The sequence below is a fragment of the Siphateles boraxobius genome, unplaced genomic scaffold, assembly GCF_051911475.1.
Source record: "Siphateles boraxobius isolate OS27281-9 unplaced genomic scaffold, OSU_SipBor_1 351, whole genome shotgun sequence".
Classification (NCBI taxonomy): domain Eukaryota; kingdom Metazoa; phylum Chordata; class Actinopteri; order Cypriniformes; family Leuciscidae; genus Siphateles; species Siphateles boraxobius.
The window spans coordinates 85822-103515 of record NW_027508977.1 but is presented as its reverse complement, the minus strand read 5'-3'; the positions used below and the strand labels follow the sequence as shown (position 1 = coordinate 103515).

At 38.3% G+C, this 17694-nt stretch overlaps 1 protein-coding gene across 2 annotated transcripts; it reads right to left on the bottom strand.

The window, feature by feature from the left end:
- Window positions 1-1896: 1896 nt before the first annotated feature.
- On the bottom strand, window positions 1897-16857 carry LOC143702834 (uncharacterized). 2 transcript variants are annotated; one of them, XM_077196727.1, is made up of 4 exons: window positions 16734-16857; window positions 13511-14196; window positions 8824-8974; window positions 1897-8489 (listed from the first exon to the last, which is right to left on the bottom strand). In XM_077196727.1, the coding sequence occupies exons 2-4, from the start codon at window positions 14177-14179 to the stop codon at window positions 3739-3741; spliced, it is 5571 nt and encodes a 1856-aa protein (XP_077052842.1). In that variant the 5' UTR covers window positions 14180-14196; window positions 16734-16857; the 3' UTR covers window positions 1897-3738. The 2 variants fall into 2 exon arrangements, with proteins under 2 accessions (XP_077052842.1, XP_077052843.1); XM_077196728.1 differs by lacking the exon at window positions 13511-14196 and having other exon boundaries at window positions 16734-16833.
- Between the last annotated feature and the right edge of the window lie 837 nt (window positions 16858-17694).

The window sequence follows — 17694 nt, the reverse complement described above, 5'->3', positions numbered from 1 at the left end:
TATTAATGAATCGTTTGTATAGTCTAAATATATCCATTTTTATTTTGGTTTTTATTAGTTTAACGGTTTTAGTAATAAAGAAGAAATTAAGCATTTCTGTGAAGTAAAAAAAAAGATTTTGGTGCCATAAAATAAATCCCCCAAATGTTACAACCCCAGCTTGGAACTTTTGTAACTTTTTCCAGTTAGGATTGTAGTCGGTTTGTAGTTTTCTGATTGCATGTTTGCTATTCATCCCTGTCTAAAGTCTCTCGCTGCGTCCCAATCGGTCCCTATTCACATGCTATTCACCCTTAATAGTATTTGAAATTAATATTCCAAATCGCAGCATGTTGAAATGGGTTTTCATGGCGGATGTACGAGACCGACAGTTAGCATAGTGGTTTAGATCGAGTTTGAGAGATTGATAATCAGTATCTAACCAGACGAAAATATTTATTCAACGCTATTGCAACGTTGAATAAATCTGCAACCAGGGGCGTCGCTAGGCCCTTTTTAGGGTGGCTTCAGCCCCCCTAAACTAATGCCTAGCCCCCTAAAAAATTTGTGATTATGTATGCTACACAAATTAGTGTTCGCTTCAGTCTTGTTATAATCAGATTCAGCGCGTTCTTCATCTTCAATCCGCAGCGGCGCCGAGCATAGAGCACGTCAGAAACAGAGTGGTGTGTGTGTGTGTGTGTGTGTGTGTTCATCTGAGCCTCATTGGTCTGTCACTGCTCGTCAATGTCAGAATATTTGAGATGACCAATTAAATTAAGGTAGGCGGGCTTTATGTTCACTGAGCGCGAATTTTAACAGTGCGACTCGACGCGTACGGTCAAGTGCGAGATAAGATGTAAGTAGATAAACTTATTTTATATCATATATCAAACTTAGGTCATAAATGGTAGACGAATGATAAAGAAATAATCAGGCAAACTTATATAGTTTTGTCTATTTTCGCCATTTTGAACTGAAAATAGGCCTATATGTAACGTGTAATTAGTTTTCTGTCATTGTGAGGGGACAAGAAACATTAACAAAGCCGTTTTCATCATGTTAGGCACAAGATTAATAATGGATGTGTACATATATAGTGTCCCACTAATTCCAGTTAACTGAACTCAACATGTTCAATATTCTAATGACCTTTTTCACCTTCAACAAGCTCATTTTAAATAGTCATGCAGTCTAATCTCAAATAAAATGTATGAATATTCCACGTAAACACTGCATTAACTAAATGAAACGTGCATGATTACTATTCATTTAAAAAGCATTTTAATTAGTGTTATCGTGCACAGGGTATAAATTACACTGATGTGAGCAAAACAAACATCACAGAAAAGACACAATCAATAATTCAACATCTTTAATTTTGTCAAGATTTATGTGGAAACTTCTGCTGCCACTAAGTGGATTTACAGTCTATGGCAGAGAAAGAAAGATCTCCAGTTCATGAAAAAGAGGACAACATAAACACATACGTTTAACTGAACAAATTATTACATTTTGTTTTAAAAATGATTAATACACATCAGCTGCCATTGATTGAGGAGTCTCATTTTGACAACAGTATAAGTTATTTGTGCGTATTGTACCGTACACAACACAGTCTTACTGTATTGAGCTTCTTCACACTCATATTTCATACATAGACTTTTGCAAGTAAAGGTTTCTTAATTGGCATCTATAGTTCTGTAAAGAAACTATAGGTTAATTATATATAAAAAAGGTGGTGACACTTTATTTTGATAGTCCATTTCAGACACTACTGACTATAAGTAACTTTGCAAGTAAATATCAACTTATTCTACTAAAACTAACAGTCTACTAATACTGTAGTAAGAGTTAGTTGACTTCTATTTGACAAGTTACTTACAGTAAGTAGAATAACTGAAGTGGACCATCAAAATAAAAGTTCTTCAGATGATTTAATTATTTTGTAGAATTCTTATTTATTCTTTGCACTATGAAAAAACAAACAAAAAAAGGTTATTTTAGGAACCCAAACCGGTTCTTCTATAGCTTTACTGTAAAAAACATATTTTTGGAACTTAGATTGCATGAGGTATAATGACTTCTAAAATAACAAGTTTGTACAAATCTACCGTTTTCTTAAAATTTCTAAAAAGCCTTGCATTTACAAATAAATAAAATTTACAAACATAAATTTATTCTTGTTTAAAGTAAATGTGATATCCAACTTTCCCATAGTGGTCACAGGCAGCATGGTCACACAACATACACTGTCTGATGAATAGAAATCACATGAATATGCTTTGAGCATAAAAATTCATAAACTGTGGAGCCAGAGGGTGTTTAGCTGCCGTGGGACCATGCCTGATACGTTACATTGAAAAAGACACTCAGTTTTGGTTTCAGGAGTGCAAGCTGAAGTTCGCTGCATTTAGAGCTTCAAAGATTAAAAAAAGCTCTTGAACACGTCAACGCAAACAAGGCATGAGGATGCAACGCACTACAATGAACACTTCAATACAACACCAGCATGCACCCGTCCAGAAAGACCAATGCACCAGTTTATAGTGGTTACTTTGTGTCCGGTGCGGACAGACTCAACAGTTGGGTCGTGTCATGTCGAAACAATAACCCAGTGCAGATGCAGTGTACAGATACTCTAGACAGTGTTCGCTATTCAATTGAATTGAATTCAATATTCAGGTTAGCCTAATTTTACCTGACAAGAGCTTTGTTTGTGATGTTTTAGTTGGGGGAGGCGTGACACGCAATATTTGCAAATATGCTGTATTTTTGTAATTCCACTAGATATGCCCTTTAAATAAACCATACATTTCACATATTTCAACAGGGCATCTTGCTTTATTCATGTTTCTTATGAAATTCATAACCAAACCTCAACAACATGAGGGCAGATCACTTGAGCTCAGCTGATACCGCTTAAAGCGTGATCAAGTGATCATGAATATTTCAATGAACAAATATATTTTTCTTTGATTTCTTTATCCTCTTTTTCTTTCCTTGCATCCTAGTTGATGGGGGAAAAAAACAAGAATGCACAATTCGTGAAAGAGCTTGTCATGCAAATGAAGGCTGGAGAGTTGTTGCCCAGAGGGTTTTGAGCATAATCTCTGTTTATAATGTGCAAGAGGAGTTGCAACAGAAACTTGTTGATCCCATTCATTAATTGTCTTATTCTGGAGTAAAATTGGTGCCAAGAAGTTCAACTTTTAAAAAGGCATCTTGAGATCTTGCACATTTTTCCGTTCCAATGCACTGCGTCTTGCATTTATTCAAAAACAAAAAAGCATTCTGTGTAAATGGTCTCTTTTGCCATTCAGTTCGCTGTAGTTCGTTCTGTGCGAATCAATCTTCCCTAAAGGCTAATCCACGGCTAGCACAGCGGCTACTGCTTTTCATCAGGGACAGACAGAGTAGACCAGGGCTGGGCATCTCTGGCCCTCGAGATCATCCCTAATCAAACACACCTTCAGAACGCCACAGACGGGTGAGTTTGATCAGGGTTGGAGCACTGAAATACTACTATATTGAAATACTACGAACTGTGCATACTTGGTTGTAATATCACCTTAAACACATCTTTTTCAAAGTTCTGCCCACCAAACTTTGTTTGACAAATTCTTTAAGTAACCTGAAAGCTTGCCCAACGCCAGTCTAGCATTTGTTCTTCTCAGTTTGAGTTCATGTTGGTTCATGTTAAGGTGAGGACTAATGATGATATAGTACAAATAAATGAATTTACACTCTGAAGCAAGTTTAGAGTATGGGGCAGTGTTGTCCACAAAACATATATATAATCTCCAGTGCATCAGGTTCTGCAGAGCGTCTTGTGACTTCAGTGCTTTGTCCTTTAGTTGGCTGGGTAACTACTGGAGGTGTAGTTTCTGTCATTGGATGCACCTTATTAGAAGGTGGTGTCAAGACAGATACAATGCTGTGTTTTTCAGACCAACATTTAGGAGGCTCTGTAAGAGGACTAACCTTGTTCCCTGTTTTCCCCTCTGGAGTGTCAGTTTTTTGCTCATCTGGCTGTATTTCTGAATCATTGGCGTTTGGAAGGTGAAAGTATGTGAATGTCCTCCCTGGGCACCCAGTATTTTCCCCTTGTTCTGTGAGAGACGAATCCTTGTCAGGTATGATAGTAGAAGGGCCAAATAGGGAATATGGAATATCCTCTTTCCCAGAATCCTGCTCTGACTTTACATGCTTGGGTGTGTCTTCATTCTCTGGACAAGATTTCGGACTCGTTTGGTTTTCCCTACATAACCAGCGACCCTTATCAATTAGGACTGCATCATTTGGTCTAATCCTCGCATTCAGAGTAATGCAATGCGTTGGCTCATTGAAGCCGTCTCTTGTGCTTGTGGCATTAAAGTAAGATAAATCCTGTATGGCATTTGTGTGAGCCTCATTGATCGAGGGCAGCCTGGGGGAATTTGTAGCTTTAAGGCCTTCTCTTTTCTTGACTTTGTGGGCTGAAGAAGATCTCTTCTCATCAGAACTAGATCCTTTAGAGCCTTGTCCATAAAGATGCTCAATAGTCCTTTTTACATAACCTTTGGCAATGGACAACTTGCATGGATCTTCTTCTTCTCTTGATACATCTGAGGATTGGTGTTCTTTTTTGTTAGAAGATTCAAATTGGTATTCTGCCGAATCAGAACTTCTCGGCTGTGTCTGTCTCTGCTGTATGCCTGTAGTGTTCTTAGCAAGAAACATGTCTCTGATGGATTTCACTTTGTTGGTCTGAATGTGTACCTCTGAATCTTTTGGCAAAGCACTGTTTTTGGAATCATAGCTGAATGCTAATGAGGATGAGATTGAATCCATTGATGCCCTATCTGTGGTTCTGGTAATCTCTGCTGCCTCTAGATTTGGTGCATTGATGTGGTTCAAGAGCTGTTCGCCAAATGTTTGTGCTGTATTATAAGGTCTCTTACACACTGTTTTTTCCTGGTCTTGTAGACTGCAGATAAGCTTTGCAACAGTGCTTGCTATTTCTTCCTTAAAATGAATCTCATTTTCTTCACACTGGTTGGCTTCATTAGACATCTCCTCAAAGTCCTCCTGGTAGATGGTGTAGCATTCTGGCGCTTCTAGGATCACTTGTTCCTCTTCTGAATAAGTCCCACTTTCCATTGACAAGTCTTGATGTGACAAGTCTTCATCCACTTCTAGATTTGATTCAATATGAACAAAATGAGAAATGCCTTGCACCTCAGGTAATGCAACATCCCTCTCAGTCCTCTCTCTTTTATTGTGCAACTGATCTTGAGTTTGAATGGTCTGAATCTCATTGTTCCAATGTCCTGATATCTTCTCTTTTGAGACATCTAAATCTTTCAGTCCAGAACTTTTCACAGTAAGATTAATTTCTTTATTGAAAGTCCTTTCCTCAGGAAAGATCTCACTCTTGTTCTCCTCCTGTTGGCGGACCTTTTCTTTCACAGATACATTTTGTTTTCCAGTACATGTAATAAGTGACTCTTCTGATAATTTAGTTCCCACATCTTCAACAGTATCTTTGTCTTTTACAATCTCATTTACAGCTTTTCCTATGACCTCTTTTAATGTCTTCTCTACTTCAGAACCACTTTCTTCCCATGTACCTCTCCCCTCATCAATTTCCCATTGTCTTTCTTCCTTTTCCTGATGTTTCTTGATGGTTTCTTCTTCTTGTCGCTTGCGTCTTCCTTTCACCATTCCTTGCAAACCTGTTCTTATCAACCCCATCTCTCTGCACATTTCTGCCCCATAGCTAGATTCACTAGATGACATATCCTCGCAGATATCTGAGTCAGGTATTGAATCACCCTGAAAAGTTCTCTTAATATTGGAAAATATCTCATTTCTCAAATCTTGTTGGTATCTATCAGTGATCACAAGATTGTCCATATCAGGTCTTGCATGTGAGCCTGCTGTGAGGTGTGCATTTATAGCTCTATCAATAACTGATTTAACATAGATGCTCACATAATCTTCCAGCACAAACTCTGAGAAACTAACCATCTGCTCTTTAGAGCGGTGCTCTGAAACGCCATTCATATTCATTTCTGGGAGTGAATCACTTACTGCGTCAGTGTCTTCCATCTGATTGCAAATCATGTACTCTACATCTGCATGGTTGAGGGCTGCCAGCTCCTCTCGAACCCTCTCAGGAACACCTAGATGTTCCATCAGCACTTGGATTGAATGTTCTTCCTCCTCTATACTTGACCTGTGATGGGACTCACTCCCACTGCTACTTCTTGCTTTATTGCTCAGTACTTGAAAGCCCTTCCAGTTCTGGAGCAACTGAACAGATGCTGAGTTGTAGAGGTCATATAGACTTATCCTTAGATGTTCTGCATTCTCTATTACTGCCAGTTCCTTTAGAGACTGCAGCATGAGCATTGCCTCAGAACTGCTTAGGTCGGCCTCAGTCTGACAACATGTATTTAAATGGCTTAAGCCATCCTTTAAAGTCATGATAGAAAGAAAGGCAAGGAGTACTCTGGAGGAAGAGCTAAACGTAGATGCCAAGGATGAAGAAAAATCTGGCAGACATTTGGATGTTTTCAAACATAATGACCTCTTTTGTTGTGTGATCTCACGAAGTGACTGAATGGAATTGCAAAGCTGATCAAGTACTGGCTTCATATCGGGCCTTACAGCCATTTTAACAGTATAGTATTTTTGTGCTGGCAGATCTATCAGTTCTTTTAGAGGCTTTGTTTGGATATTAACTGGTCCCCTCAAAGTATTTTCTGTGTCATACGAGGAGGTCTTACTTATTAGCTCAGAAATCTGTTGATATCCATTTGTTTTTGTTAAGTGATCACTTTGTTCTTTGTCTGAAAGTGCTGGCTTTTTGGTGTTTGGTGAATATACATGGATTCCTTTCTCATCAAATGTGTCCTTTGCAGATGGTTGTATTGTCTTAGAAGATTGATAATTGAACAGTGATGCTTTTACCATTGTGTTATTTTTGGGTATTGCTTCTAAACAGGACTGTGCTGGAATCTGTTGAGATTGTAGCCAGAGTTCAACATATTCTGATGTTTGCTGTGTCATTGTGCCTTTGCTGAGTGATGCATTATGCAGGTTTTCCTTTGGCAGAGTGAAACTATCAGCTTGCACTTGTATGTTGTTTTGTTCTTTTTCAACTAATTGTGGGCTTGGGTCGTCTGTACTCAGTTGAACACACTCTGTTTGAGGCTTTAGTCCATTCCCACTATTATTTCTCCTTTTCAGAAGTTTTTGAACAGCTTTTGCTCTGAAATGTTTTATAGCTCCTTTCTGTCTCAATATATCAGCTCTTATTTTCTTTATTTCTTTCAGGATGTCATCTTTTTTATCTCTCTGCTTTCTTTCTGGGTAAGCAGACCTAAACAAGTGATTCTTTTTCACTATTACTCTCACTGACTTCCTCTTTGTGGTTGTATCAACAGTAATAACTCCTCTAGATACCGAGGCTTCTGAGGATACAGTAACTGGTGTTACTGACACCATGGCCCTTTGTGTTGAGGAGGTGTTTGTTTCGTTAGTGTAAGCATATGGTTTATCATTTTTCCTAATTGACTCGCATTTGATAGTTGCCAAGGTCTCAGATTTCATATCTTCATTAAAGTAATGGAACGTTTTATCTGAGGATACTGTGTCAGAAGATGCTATATAGCCATGTTGCGTATTGCCTGAGAAGTTCTCTTGACAAATCTGCTCTTCATAGATGTGTAACAATGTATTTTTCTGATCGTCCTGGAACTGGAGGACTTCTGAAGATCTGTAGTTACTGGATTGTTGCGGTGTGGTGGTGTTCGTATCAGAGGGAAGAGTGCATCGAGGCTTGGGAACAGGGTGGTTCTGCTTCACCTCTCCATTGTCCAGATCTTCCATGTAAGAGTTTGAAGAGTTCTTATGAATGTCTGTATCACTAGCAGTTATGATGCTCTCGATGGATCCTTGTTTGTGAGTAAGTGGTGAAGAAAGCCGCTCTAACTCCATGCTTGCTGCACCTCCATTGATCTCACTTTGTTGATTTACCTTACAGTCTTCATTGGGGTCACTCTCGCTGACCTCTATAGCACCAGGATAATTTTGAGGGGGTAAGCTATCAGGTAAATTAGCTTCCAGGTCAGGACAGGGAAGAGTGTCTGCTATAAATTGATTGCACACATTGGAGCGGCTGACTGTGGTGGTCCAATGTATTGTTTCCTCCTCTTTAATAGTGAGGCGTACCTTCATTTCAACGGTCATACTTCCATCTTGATTGACTCGAAAGGATTTCTCAATGTCATCATCAGAGGGCATGTGTGAATCATCCTCTCTCTCACTATCCAGACTGGTGATTATTTCTGTTTCAGAAACTGACGCAAGATGATATCCAGTAGCTGCTTCCACAGAGCCATTTGGGTTGCTTGGAAAATCACACATACTTCCTGGCAAACTGTTTTGTATTTGATTCACAATGTAGCTTTCTGAAGATAGGGAGAAGGGACAAGATTTGGCGCTGCGGGATTTCTTTTTTCCTTTATAATGTTGGTGATGTTGACAGATGAAGAGTTGTTTGATCAAGTCAGGACAGCAGTAAAGCAATGCAAGTGAGAAAAATAGGAACACAGATTAGAGAGAGAGCATGTATCCTATAATCCATATTGAAGAAAGTGGGTCACTGTAGGTATTACACTAGATATGAATGCCTCAGCACTTGCTTCAAGACAGTCTCAGTAGTAGATTATCTTGACATGCAGTGTAACATATAATACACGTTTTAAAGTATTGAATATCTGCAAAGTTATTTTCTCCTCCTTATTATAGCAGTTGAGCTCTGTACTGGAATAAAAGTAAACTGAATCAACTTACTGGTTATTGGACGCCGCCGTCCCAGTCTTTTAGCCGGTAGCCACTTTGATGGAGATGACTTCTGGACATCATAGTTGCTTTTTTTGAAGGGTTCTCGGCCAGCGGCCACCAATACCCCAGAGCATAAGATCAATGCGGGAAGCCCATCCACCTGATAATGTAAAAACATCTTTATCATTTGTCAATAAAGCAGATATAAAATATTAGCGTAGTTAGTAGTCATTCTACAATACAGTGCACTTCATAATTGTTGGATTAGGTCCTTTATTAAAATTAAGAGTTATTAACAAAGTCAAATTCAAGCAGAGTGTGACTTTAATAAAGGGCAGTAGGGCCCGATGTCATTTTTATACTAATTGACAGTTCTTCAATTCTTCAAAAAATATCTTGTTTTGTGCTCGACAGAAGACAGAGAGTCGTACAGGTTTGGGATGACATAAGGATGAGGGAATGAGTGCAGACTTGGCAGAGGATGAGAGGATGTGTATGTTGTGTAAGAGCATTGCAGATTTACATTGACTGCACTAGCAGCCAGTGACGTGAGTCTGAACAGTTCTTTATTTGTTTCAGGGACTGAACAAAGGGTGTAGCCTAAAAGGCTATTCCAGAAGTTTGTGAAAGCAATTTTGTGCACCTATGAGGTCTGCGGATTGATATCACCAATGGTTCCTGGCCTCCTCTTGGCCAGTATAGTTTATATTGGATTTTATAGAGAAATTTGAACAGAGGATTAACACCTGCTTCTCAGTTTTTGATCAGGGTTAGATGTTGTAGTGTGTGGTTAACATGCTTGTTACGCAGGCTGGTAGAGGTGGAAGCTATATATGGTGATTATGCTAGCACACTCTTAAGGCGCTTTTCCATTACCAGTACCAGCTCAACTCGACTCGCCTCGTCTCGGCTCGCTTTTAGCTCCGTTTTCCATTGCAGATAGTACCTCCCCAATAGTACCTGGTCGTCATAGCGAAGCCGCATGAAACTGCCGTGACGTAATCTTCAACGCGACGCACACCCGCTATCCACACACAGGACAATGGAGGAAATCGAGTGTCTGTTTTTGATCCTCGGGATGTGGCTGTTTCTCACATGGCGTATTCTTCCGAGTTGCCATGGGTAAAGTTATATCTATTTAAAAATCACGCAATCTCTGGCCAAACTATTTAAAAATGGCGGGGTTATTCAGAATACTCCGTCTGGCGCGTGCAATGATGACGCAGTGAATAGTGACGATTCTCTCTGACCAATCAGCAGTCTGCCGTGTTTACACGTCACATTTTAGTATCGCCTCAGCTCGCTCAGAACCTCACCGGAGGTGATACGAAAAAAAGTCCCCGAAAGCAGGTACAGGTACAACTTTTACGCTGTGGAAAACCAAACAAAGGCGAGTCGAGCTGAGGGGAGCTGGTACTGTGTAGTGGAAAACCCTCATTATAAGCAGCTGATTATGCAGCACTTTTTAGGTGGTGTCAAGCGACATCAGCCAATGAATTGGAGTGATGCTATTCAGGTAATCGTCACACCTGAAAGGTGTTCTTGTATTATCAGCACTAAATTATTGGACTAACTGAGGCCCATATGGATTTATAGAGAGAATATGAACACATTCTCACTTCCAACCCATCACATATTGACACTTGGTCAGGACTTTCAGGGCACTCCGTTGCTTTCAGTTGTTTGCCATATCCGTCAGATTAAGACGCATACTTTGCATTTGTAAAAGTAGTAGTTTTTTGGAGCACCTAATCCCACCCCAAGAACAGAGCGCAAGGTTTTAATCACTGCACATGAGCTTCATGGCGGATGGAGAGGGCGATCGTTTTTGGGTCTGTTTCGGCTAATGGCCTATATATATATATATATATATATATATATATATATGTTTATATTTATTTTAATCAATATTTAATAAATTAGAAATAAATTAGAAAACAAATCTTTAAAATAAACATCCTTATACTTTAGATGGCAACTTCTTAAATCTGCAATCCTATAACACTATTTTTCACAATTTTTTTTTTTAAAAATACATGAATATGTGAATAAAAAGGAAGTAAACACTGTAACAGGGCACTCAGTAATCTGGTCATTTCGTGTGCACTGGTAATCATATTTTTTCTAATAAAGACAAGATAACGCTAATTTTACAGCTCACGGTGAAACTGATATGAATATGACACAGTGGGCAACTGGATATTGCACAGCATATTTTAAAATGAAGGATTTAAAGTTTTTGATGGCGTCTCCTGTGAAGCTGATCTTCTGTTCACATTCACTCACTGCGCACGGACCGACCGTCACTCGCAGGAACACGTTTATGAGGCTACAAACGCACACTTCTCAAGATATCACAGCTGGATTCGATTAAATCTGCAAGGTTTGTGAAATTAAATGTTTATTAGATATTCAGAGATTTGTTTAAATGATGTAGATGCGCATTTGCTGAATGTTGACGGTAAATGAAAAAGTATTTTAGCCTGATTGTTTGCCTTTTCTGTTACAAATAATATAAAAGCTACGCTTTACTTTTTCGCATACCATTTACTTTCTTTGTTTACCAGTTCTGTGTAACAAAGTATTAGAGATATGACGGATAGAGATTGTAAACTAATGAAGACGGAGAATGTGAGTGATAAAAGTCCGGAGCGCTGTCAAAATAAAAGTCCCGATTCCAACACATCGGCCAATCAGAAACACTTATCGGTCAATGCCGATATTTAAAAAATGCCAAATATCAGCCGATATATATCGGCCTAGGCGATATATCGGTTGACCACTATACAATACACAAATGGGTATGTTTAGGGGGTAAGGGTTGGGTTACATGCTCAAACATTTCTAAATGGTGTAAATAAAATAAATATAAATAAATATTGGCTGATTAAATTGAAAATCACACCCCAACATATATGTCAAAATGGCAAACTTATACCCCAATATATAATGTCATCATGACGATACATTTCCCTTTTCCATCGTATCTGTGTGACACACCAAAGGTTTCTCATTGAATATATATATGTATAGGTGTTACTCTATTGAATGTGTACTTCAATAATAACCATAAATAGTAATCATGCTCTGAAGAACACTTAAGGTTAGCATTATTAATAAAGCTGGTTTGGTAGTCTATATGGCATGCCTCTTATTCCCTTCAATGTTCTATCCCAGATTGCAGAGTATAATAGGATGAAATGGTAAAGAGGATTAGCATCACTGGGCAGAAGGTCTTCCTCGGTCTGTAAAAGCTATTTATGACTGGCCAGCTTTACACCAGAGCCACTACTGACATGGTCACTCTCTAATCAAATAAAACACTCTGGAAATAGAGTTATAGTTTCTTTTTGTTTCAATGTGTCAAAAGCGTGCATGTAACAACAACAAAAAAACAACAACACACATTTAATCCTTTCAGTTCAATGGACCAAATTACGGGATTAGTTCACATCAGAATTAAAATTTACTGATAATTTACTCTCCCCCACGTCATCCAAGATGTTCATGACTTTCTTTCTTCAGTCGAAAAGAAATTAAGATCAATATTATTAAATATAGTGGACTTCAATGGGGTCCAACGGGTTGAAGGTCCAAATTGCAACTTTAAAGGCTCTACACGATCCCAGCCTAGATATAAGGGTCGTATCTAGCCAAACCATCTGTCATTTTCTAAAAATAATTAAATATACTTTTTAACCACAAATGCTCATCTTGCACAAATGCTCACGACTTCACACATTACGTAATCAGGTTGGATAGGTCAGGTGATAACCTGATGTAGGCGGAAGATGAGGGAAGGGCAAAAAACTCACTTTCTTCTCGAGTTCATGACCTTCTACTTCAAAATTGTCCAACATCATTGTTTTACCTTTTATTTATTAAATTTTTTTTGTAAATGGCATTTGACTTAGTCTTTGCACATTTGCTTTGTAAACACTAGATCTGTTCTTACGCCTACGTCACGCTTGACCTTTCAACCTGATTACGTAATGTGGGTCGCATCACAGCTAGTGCAAGATGAGCATTAGTGGTTAAAAGTATATAAATGTTTATTTTGTTATAAATGTGCGCTGGTTTGTGTAGATCAGACTCTTATTCCTCGGATGGATCGTGTCGAGACTTTGAAGCTGCACTGAAACTCACATTTGGACCTTCGACCCGTTGGACTCCATTGAAGTCACTATATGGAGAAAATCCTGGAGTGTTTTCCTCAAAAACTGAAGAAAGAAAGACATGAACATCTTGGATGACGTGGAGGAGAGTAAATTATCAGGAAATTTTCATTCTGAAGTGAACTAATCCTTTAAATCGAAAAACCAATTTAAATGTTAGATTTAAAGAACTGAAGTTAACGCTTTACAATAAGTTTCATTAGTTACCATTAATTAATGTATTAACTAAATGAACAATCCATTTGTTACTTTATTTATTAATCCTTGTTAATGTTTGTTAATAAAAAATACAGTTGTTCAATGTTAGTTCACATTGCATTAACTAATGTTACAAAAAGATTTTAATAAAGTATTAGTAAATGTTGAATTTAACATTAACAAAGATTAATAAATGCTGTAAACATGCAGTTCATTATTAGTTCATGTTAACTAACGAACCTTATTGTAAAGTGTTACCGAACTGAATGAAAAATAAAATATTGCAATTAAAAATGAATGCAATCTGCCGGGAAAATCCTTACCCTTCTCCCTTCAGGTGTGTGTAACTTGAGGACAGGGAAGTGCATGACCTCTGACATGTGATCTAAGAGTGCTTCGAATGAGTATGTGGTCCTTCTCTGCAGCGTCAGCGTGTGTTTCACTTCTGGCTCTCCGTTACGGAAAAGCACGAGGCGTTTTGGCGTATGCAGCAGGACCCGCTCGTTCCTTCTCGCGCTGTAGAGTCCGTGTTGAGCAGGGCTGTGCGTGTACCATGCTAATCGCCGGGCGCTAACGGGTCGAGCGTGGTACCAGGGCGGCGGCTTCCGGCGCGCGCGCTCCAGGTCAATGGGTTTGACGGTTCTGCGATCAGAACAAATGTAGGAGTGTCCATGATGCAACTGTTCAAGCGACCGAACCGACGTATGACCTCGAGGAGTTGTGATGGTGCGAACTCCAAACGGCAGAGGCACACGCTTCGATAAGCTATCCAAGAGAGCCTCGAAGGTTTTAAAGGTGCGGTTGTTGATGATCACAGGTATACCACTGAACTGGGAGTCTCCACTTTTGTAAAAGCACACGTGTTTAGAGGAGGTCTTCTCCGAGATGTACGGTTGCCGGTAGGTCATCTGAGTGTGACCGCTAGCGGTGGACTGGGCCGGGGGAACAGCCTTCTTCACAACCGGAGCTTCACTCATCATCATCATCATCATCACGATTCAACCGCATCCTACATGAAGGAACGCATGAAATTAACTTAAAGAACTCAAAAATGTAGAATGATTATGGCCACTTAAATAGTAACAAACCATGCAATCATGCTTTTGACCAAGTGAAAGCATCCAGATGGTGAAATTCCAGCGTTTAATGTTGTTTATATGTGTATGTGTTGTTTTTAATACGCTTTATGACAAACCATGTGTAAATTCATAAGTCGACAGCATTGCTGAGTATATTCTCCTTAAAACTGCAGTGAACCAAAGACAGTCTCAAAAACACGCTTTGAAATCGCTGGTGTTTCTGACGTCACAAACTACCTTGTAACCAATCAGATCAACGTGTGATCGTCAACGAGTGGATCTCTGAGTGAGTGAGTGGAGGCGGGGCTCATTTGCATATTCATAGAACCACTGCAAATAGGCTACTAAATGAGGCAAGGGTGTCGAGTTACATTCAAGATATTTTAAGGCAAGACAACATTTTTTTCAAGGAGATTTTTTTTAAAATATGTCATTTTGGTGATCAAAGAGGAGTTTAAAGGGATACAATTATCGACTACAGGGGGACTTTAATATTATAGACACCAGTTGGAGGGAAATATATAATACTCATTGAGAAAAACATACCTGTGGCTGCATTTCTGCAAAATGATTTTACGTTGCATTTTGCACGTTTTGCACTTTGCAATTGAAATGTCTAGTGGGTGGCGCTTAAAGCGTGATCAGTTTTATCTTAAGATGTACATGTATCTGGGAATGTTTTTTTTTTTTACGTAGGTTGTTGTACGTATCACGAGTCACGACAGTTCTGGATTAAGTGGTGCAAAGTTAATGGTTTATGGAGTTTGAAAATAACGCACCACTTACACTAAACCCGATAGTTTTAACAAAAGTGGGATAAAAACCCATTTTCTGAAGCAACATGCCATTTTAGTAACATTTAGTACCATTACTCGTACCCGAGCGCTTCACATCGCGACTGCACTGCTGCAAGTTTACTACGCCAGAAAAGACAAACAAATAGAGCTGGTTATGTGATGCAAACCTTAAACTGTATTAGTTTACAAATCATGCACTATGGTGAAAGTGTTTTGAGATCATAAAACAGTATTTTGCAAGGGACCACGTGTAAATACGTCTTTATGAACTCTTTTCCCGCCAGCGTAAAAAAAAAAGAGTTGCCAGCCACCGTCAGCATTTCTGATAATTTCACAAAGGTTTCATGGCCAGAATATTTTGTTGTATGAATATCTAAACATATATTATATATCAAAAGATAGAGAACATATCCTGTGCATTCATGCATTTTTCTGTCAACAGTTGAATGTGGGTAAGTTTCATCATAAAAAGCAACATTCAGTAAAAAGCTCAGAAAAACGCGTACATCGCTCTCAGATTCAGAACGATGATCAAACACAGATGGAGTAGATCGAGTCCATCAACACCCCTAATACTAACACAGTCGTTAACCCTTCCTGGGTCGACATTTTATTCAGTAAAATTACGCGGTTTTGATTTCTGTCATTTAAAATTGACGATCTCGTTATTTTTCATATCATATGCATCTGCTTACATGTGATATTGCATGTTTCTGCATCTTCTTCACGTGTGTTTTGATCAGGAGATTCTGTACTCTTTGAGTAGATGTGTAATAGCGCCCCCTACCGTATAACAGCGGAAACACAAAAAATATCCGTCAGTGGTGGTGAAAGAGTTAATCAATAATCTGCCCTTCTGTTTTACTGTCTCTATTGTTCATTTCAGATGGAAACTGCAATGATTTGCATGTATTGTTGTTGTTTTTTGCGTTTAACGAAAAATGTAGGTAGAGGTTCGTTTTTCCAGTGATCCTTAGTTGGAAGTGTGTTTTATGTCTTTAAATGCTACAGCTTCCAAACACAACATATCTTTTCAGCAGATTTGTTATAATATTGAACATTATTGGAGATAATATTGGATTATGTTTTCAACCACATTACAAATAAGCTTTGTGATTGCATTTTCTTTAAATGCAGCATATAGCTATACATTGAGTTGTTGAAGCCTGTTTTTGTGGATAGATCACAGACTGTACATCAGCTTTAATGGCAGGTGTTGTTTACTGTTCAACAGGTCTGGATTAAACCATCACCAGAACTGTCCAGTCAGAGACATACTCAAATAATCAGCCACTTAATACCACTACATCTTTATAATCACTGTATTATAAACCGTAAACAACTATCTTACACAATTTATGTGGTAAAGGAATTCTTTAAAAGGTAAACTATAGTAAGATACTTTCACTGGGGGAAAAAATCCAATATTCATTTTGATACTCAGGATTAAATCTATGAACATTCTATCATTAAGTTACTATAAGGAAACGGTATTGGCTTTTTACGTTTAGAAAGCATACATTTTCTAAACTAATGTCCCTTAATACTCTGAATGCAGCTTTATCCGTGGAAGATTTACCCGGTGACGACAAAACCGCTCCAGAAAACACTTCCCCAGTCTAAAAAACACAACATTACATGTACAGTCATAGAGGTTGGACAATACTCACTGTGTTCCTCATTTCGAGCGAGTTAATGTGAACATTTAGTCACGCACAAGCGCTGTCATACGCCGAACAGGAAAGCTGGAGACTAGGAGTTATTCTGAGACCGCTTCAGACTTCATTTGCTTAATCTTTTCTCGCTTGTAATCTCACCAACCAGTGTGAATGTGTGTGTGTGTGTGTGTGTGTGTGAGATAAACACGCTAGTTTAAGCACATCACCCGAACACACCTTCACTTGTGTAAGAGACCTAACCGATCAATATCTTATCAATAAAAGAAATAACTCGGTACGTCTGAAAAATGGTCAAAATATTCTCAAATATTATTCAATATTTTTTTACTCTAACTGTAACAAACTGATGAAGTGAATAAACAAATGTTCTTAAGTTCACAATATTAGTAAACAGTGAAACACTTATAACTTGTTTGATCCTTGATGACTCTTACTGAAATATGATTGTTAAATATAATCAAATTCTGTCTCTACATAAAGAACTATAACTACATAGACTGTGAAAGAATTATACTATTATAGCAATAACATTGATTTATTTTCATAAACCGTAACACATTACAATTTCATGATGATAACGAGGACATGAAAAGCAAACTTTCCCCCATTAATTCAGCAGTAAACATGATTAAATCAATATATAAAAAATGGCATGTTCTTCTATAATTTTAAAGGGATAGTTCACCCAAAAATGTAAATTCTGTCAGTATTTACTCTCCCTCATGTTGTTCAACTCCGTAAGTCCTTCGTTCATCTTCAGAACACGAATTAAGATATTTGTGATTAAATCTGAGAGCTGGATCACTCCTCCATAGGCTTCTAAGGGATTGACACTTGTTCCCCGAAAAGTTATTAAAGACATCGTTAAAATAGTCCAAGTGACTACAGTGGCTCAATCTTAAGTTTATCAAGCGACGAGAATACTTTTTGTGTGCAAAAACAAACAAAAATA

Excerpts from the sequence above, each read along its gene's own strand:
- LOC143702834 (XM_077196727.1), bottom strand. The coding sequence starts at position 14,179 with ATGATGATGATGATGATGAGTGAAGCTCCGGTTGTGAAGAAGGCTGTT. Across the intron at positions 8,975-13,510 it reads ACACACCTGAAGGGAGAAGG|GTGGATGGGCTTCCCGCATT; the intron begins GTAAGGATTTTC and ends TTACATTATCAG. Across the intron at positions 8,490-8,823 it reads ACGGCGGCGTCCAATAACCA|GAAAAAAGAAATCCCGCAGC; the intron begins GTAAGTTGATTC and ends AACATTATAAAG.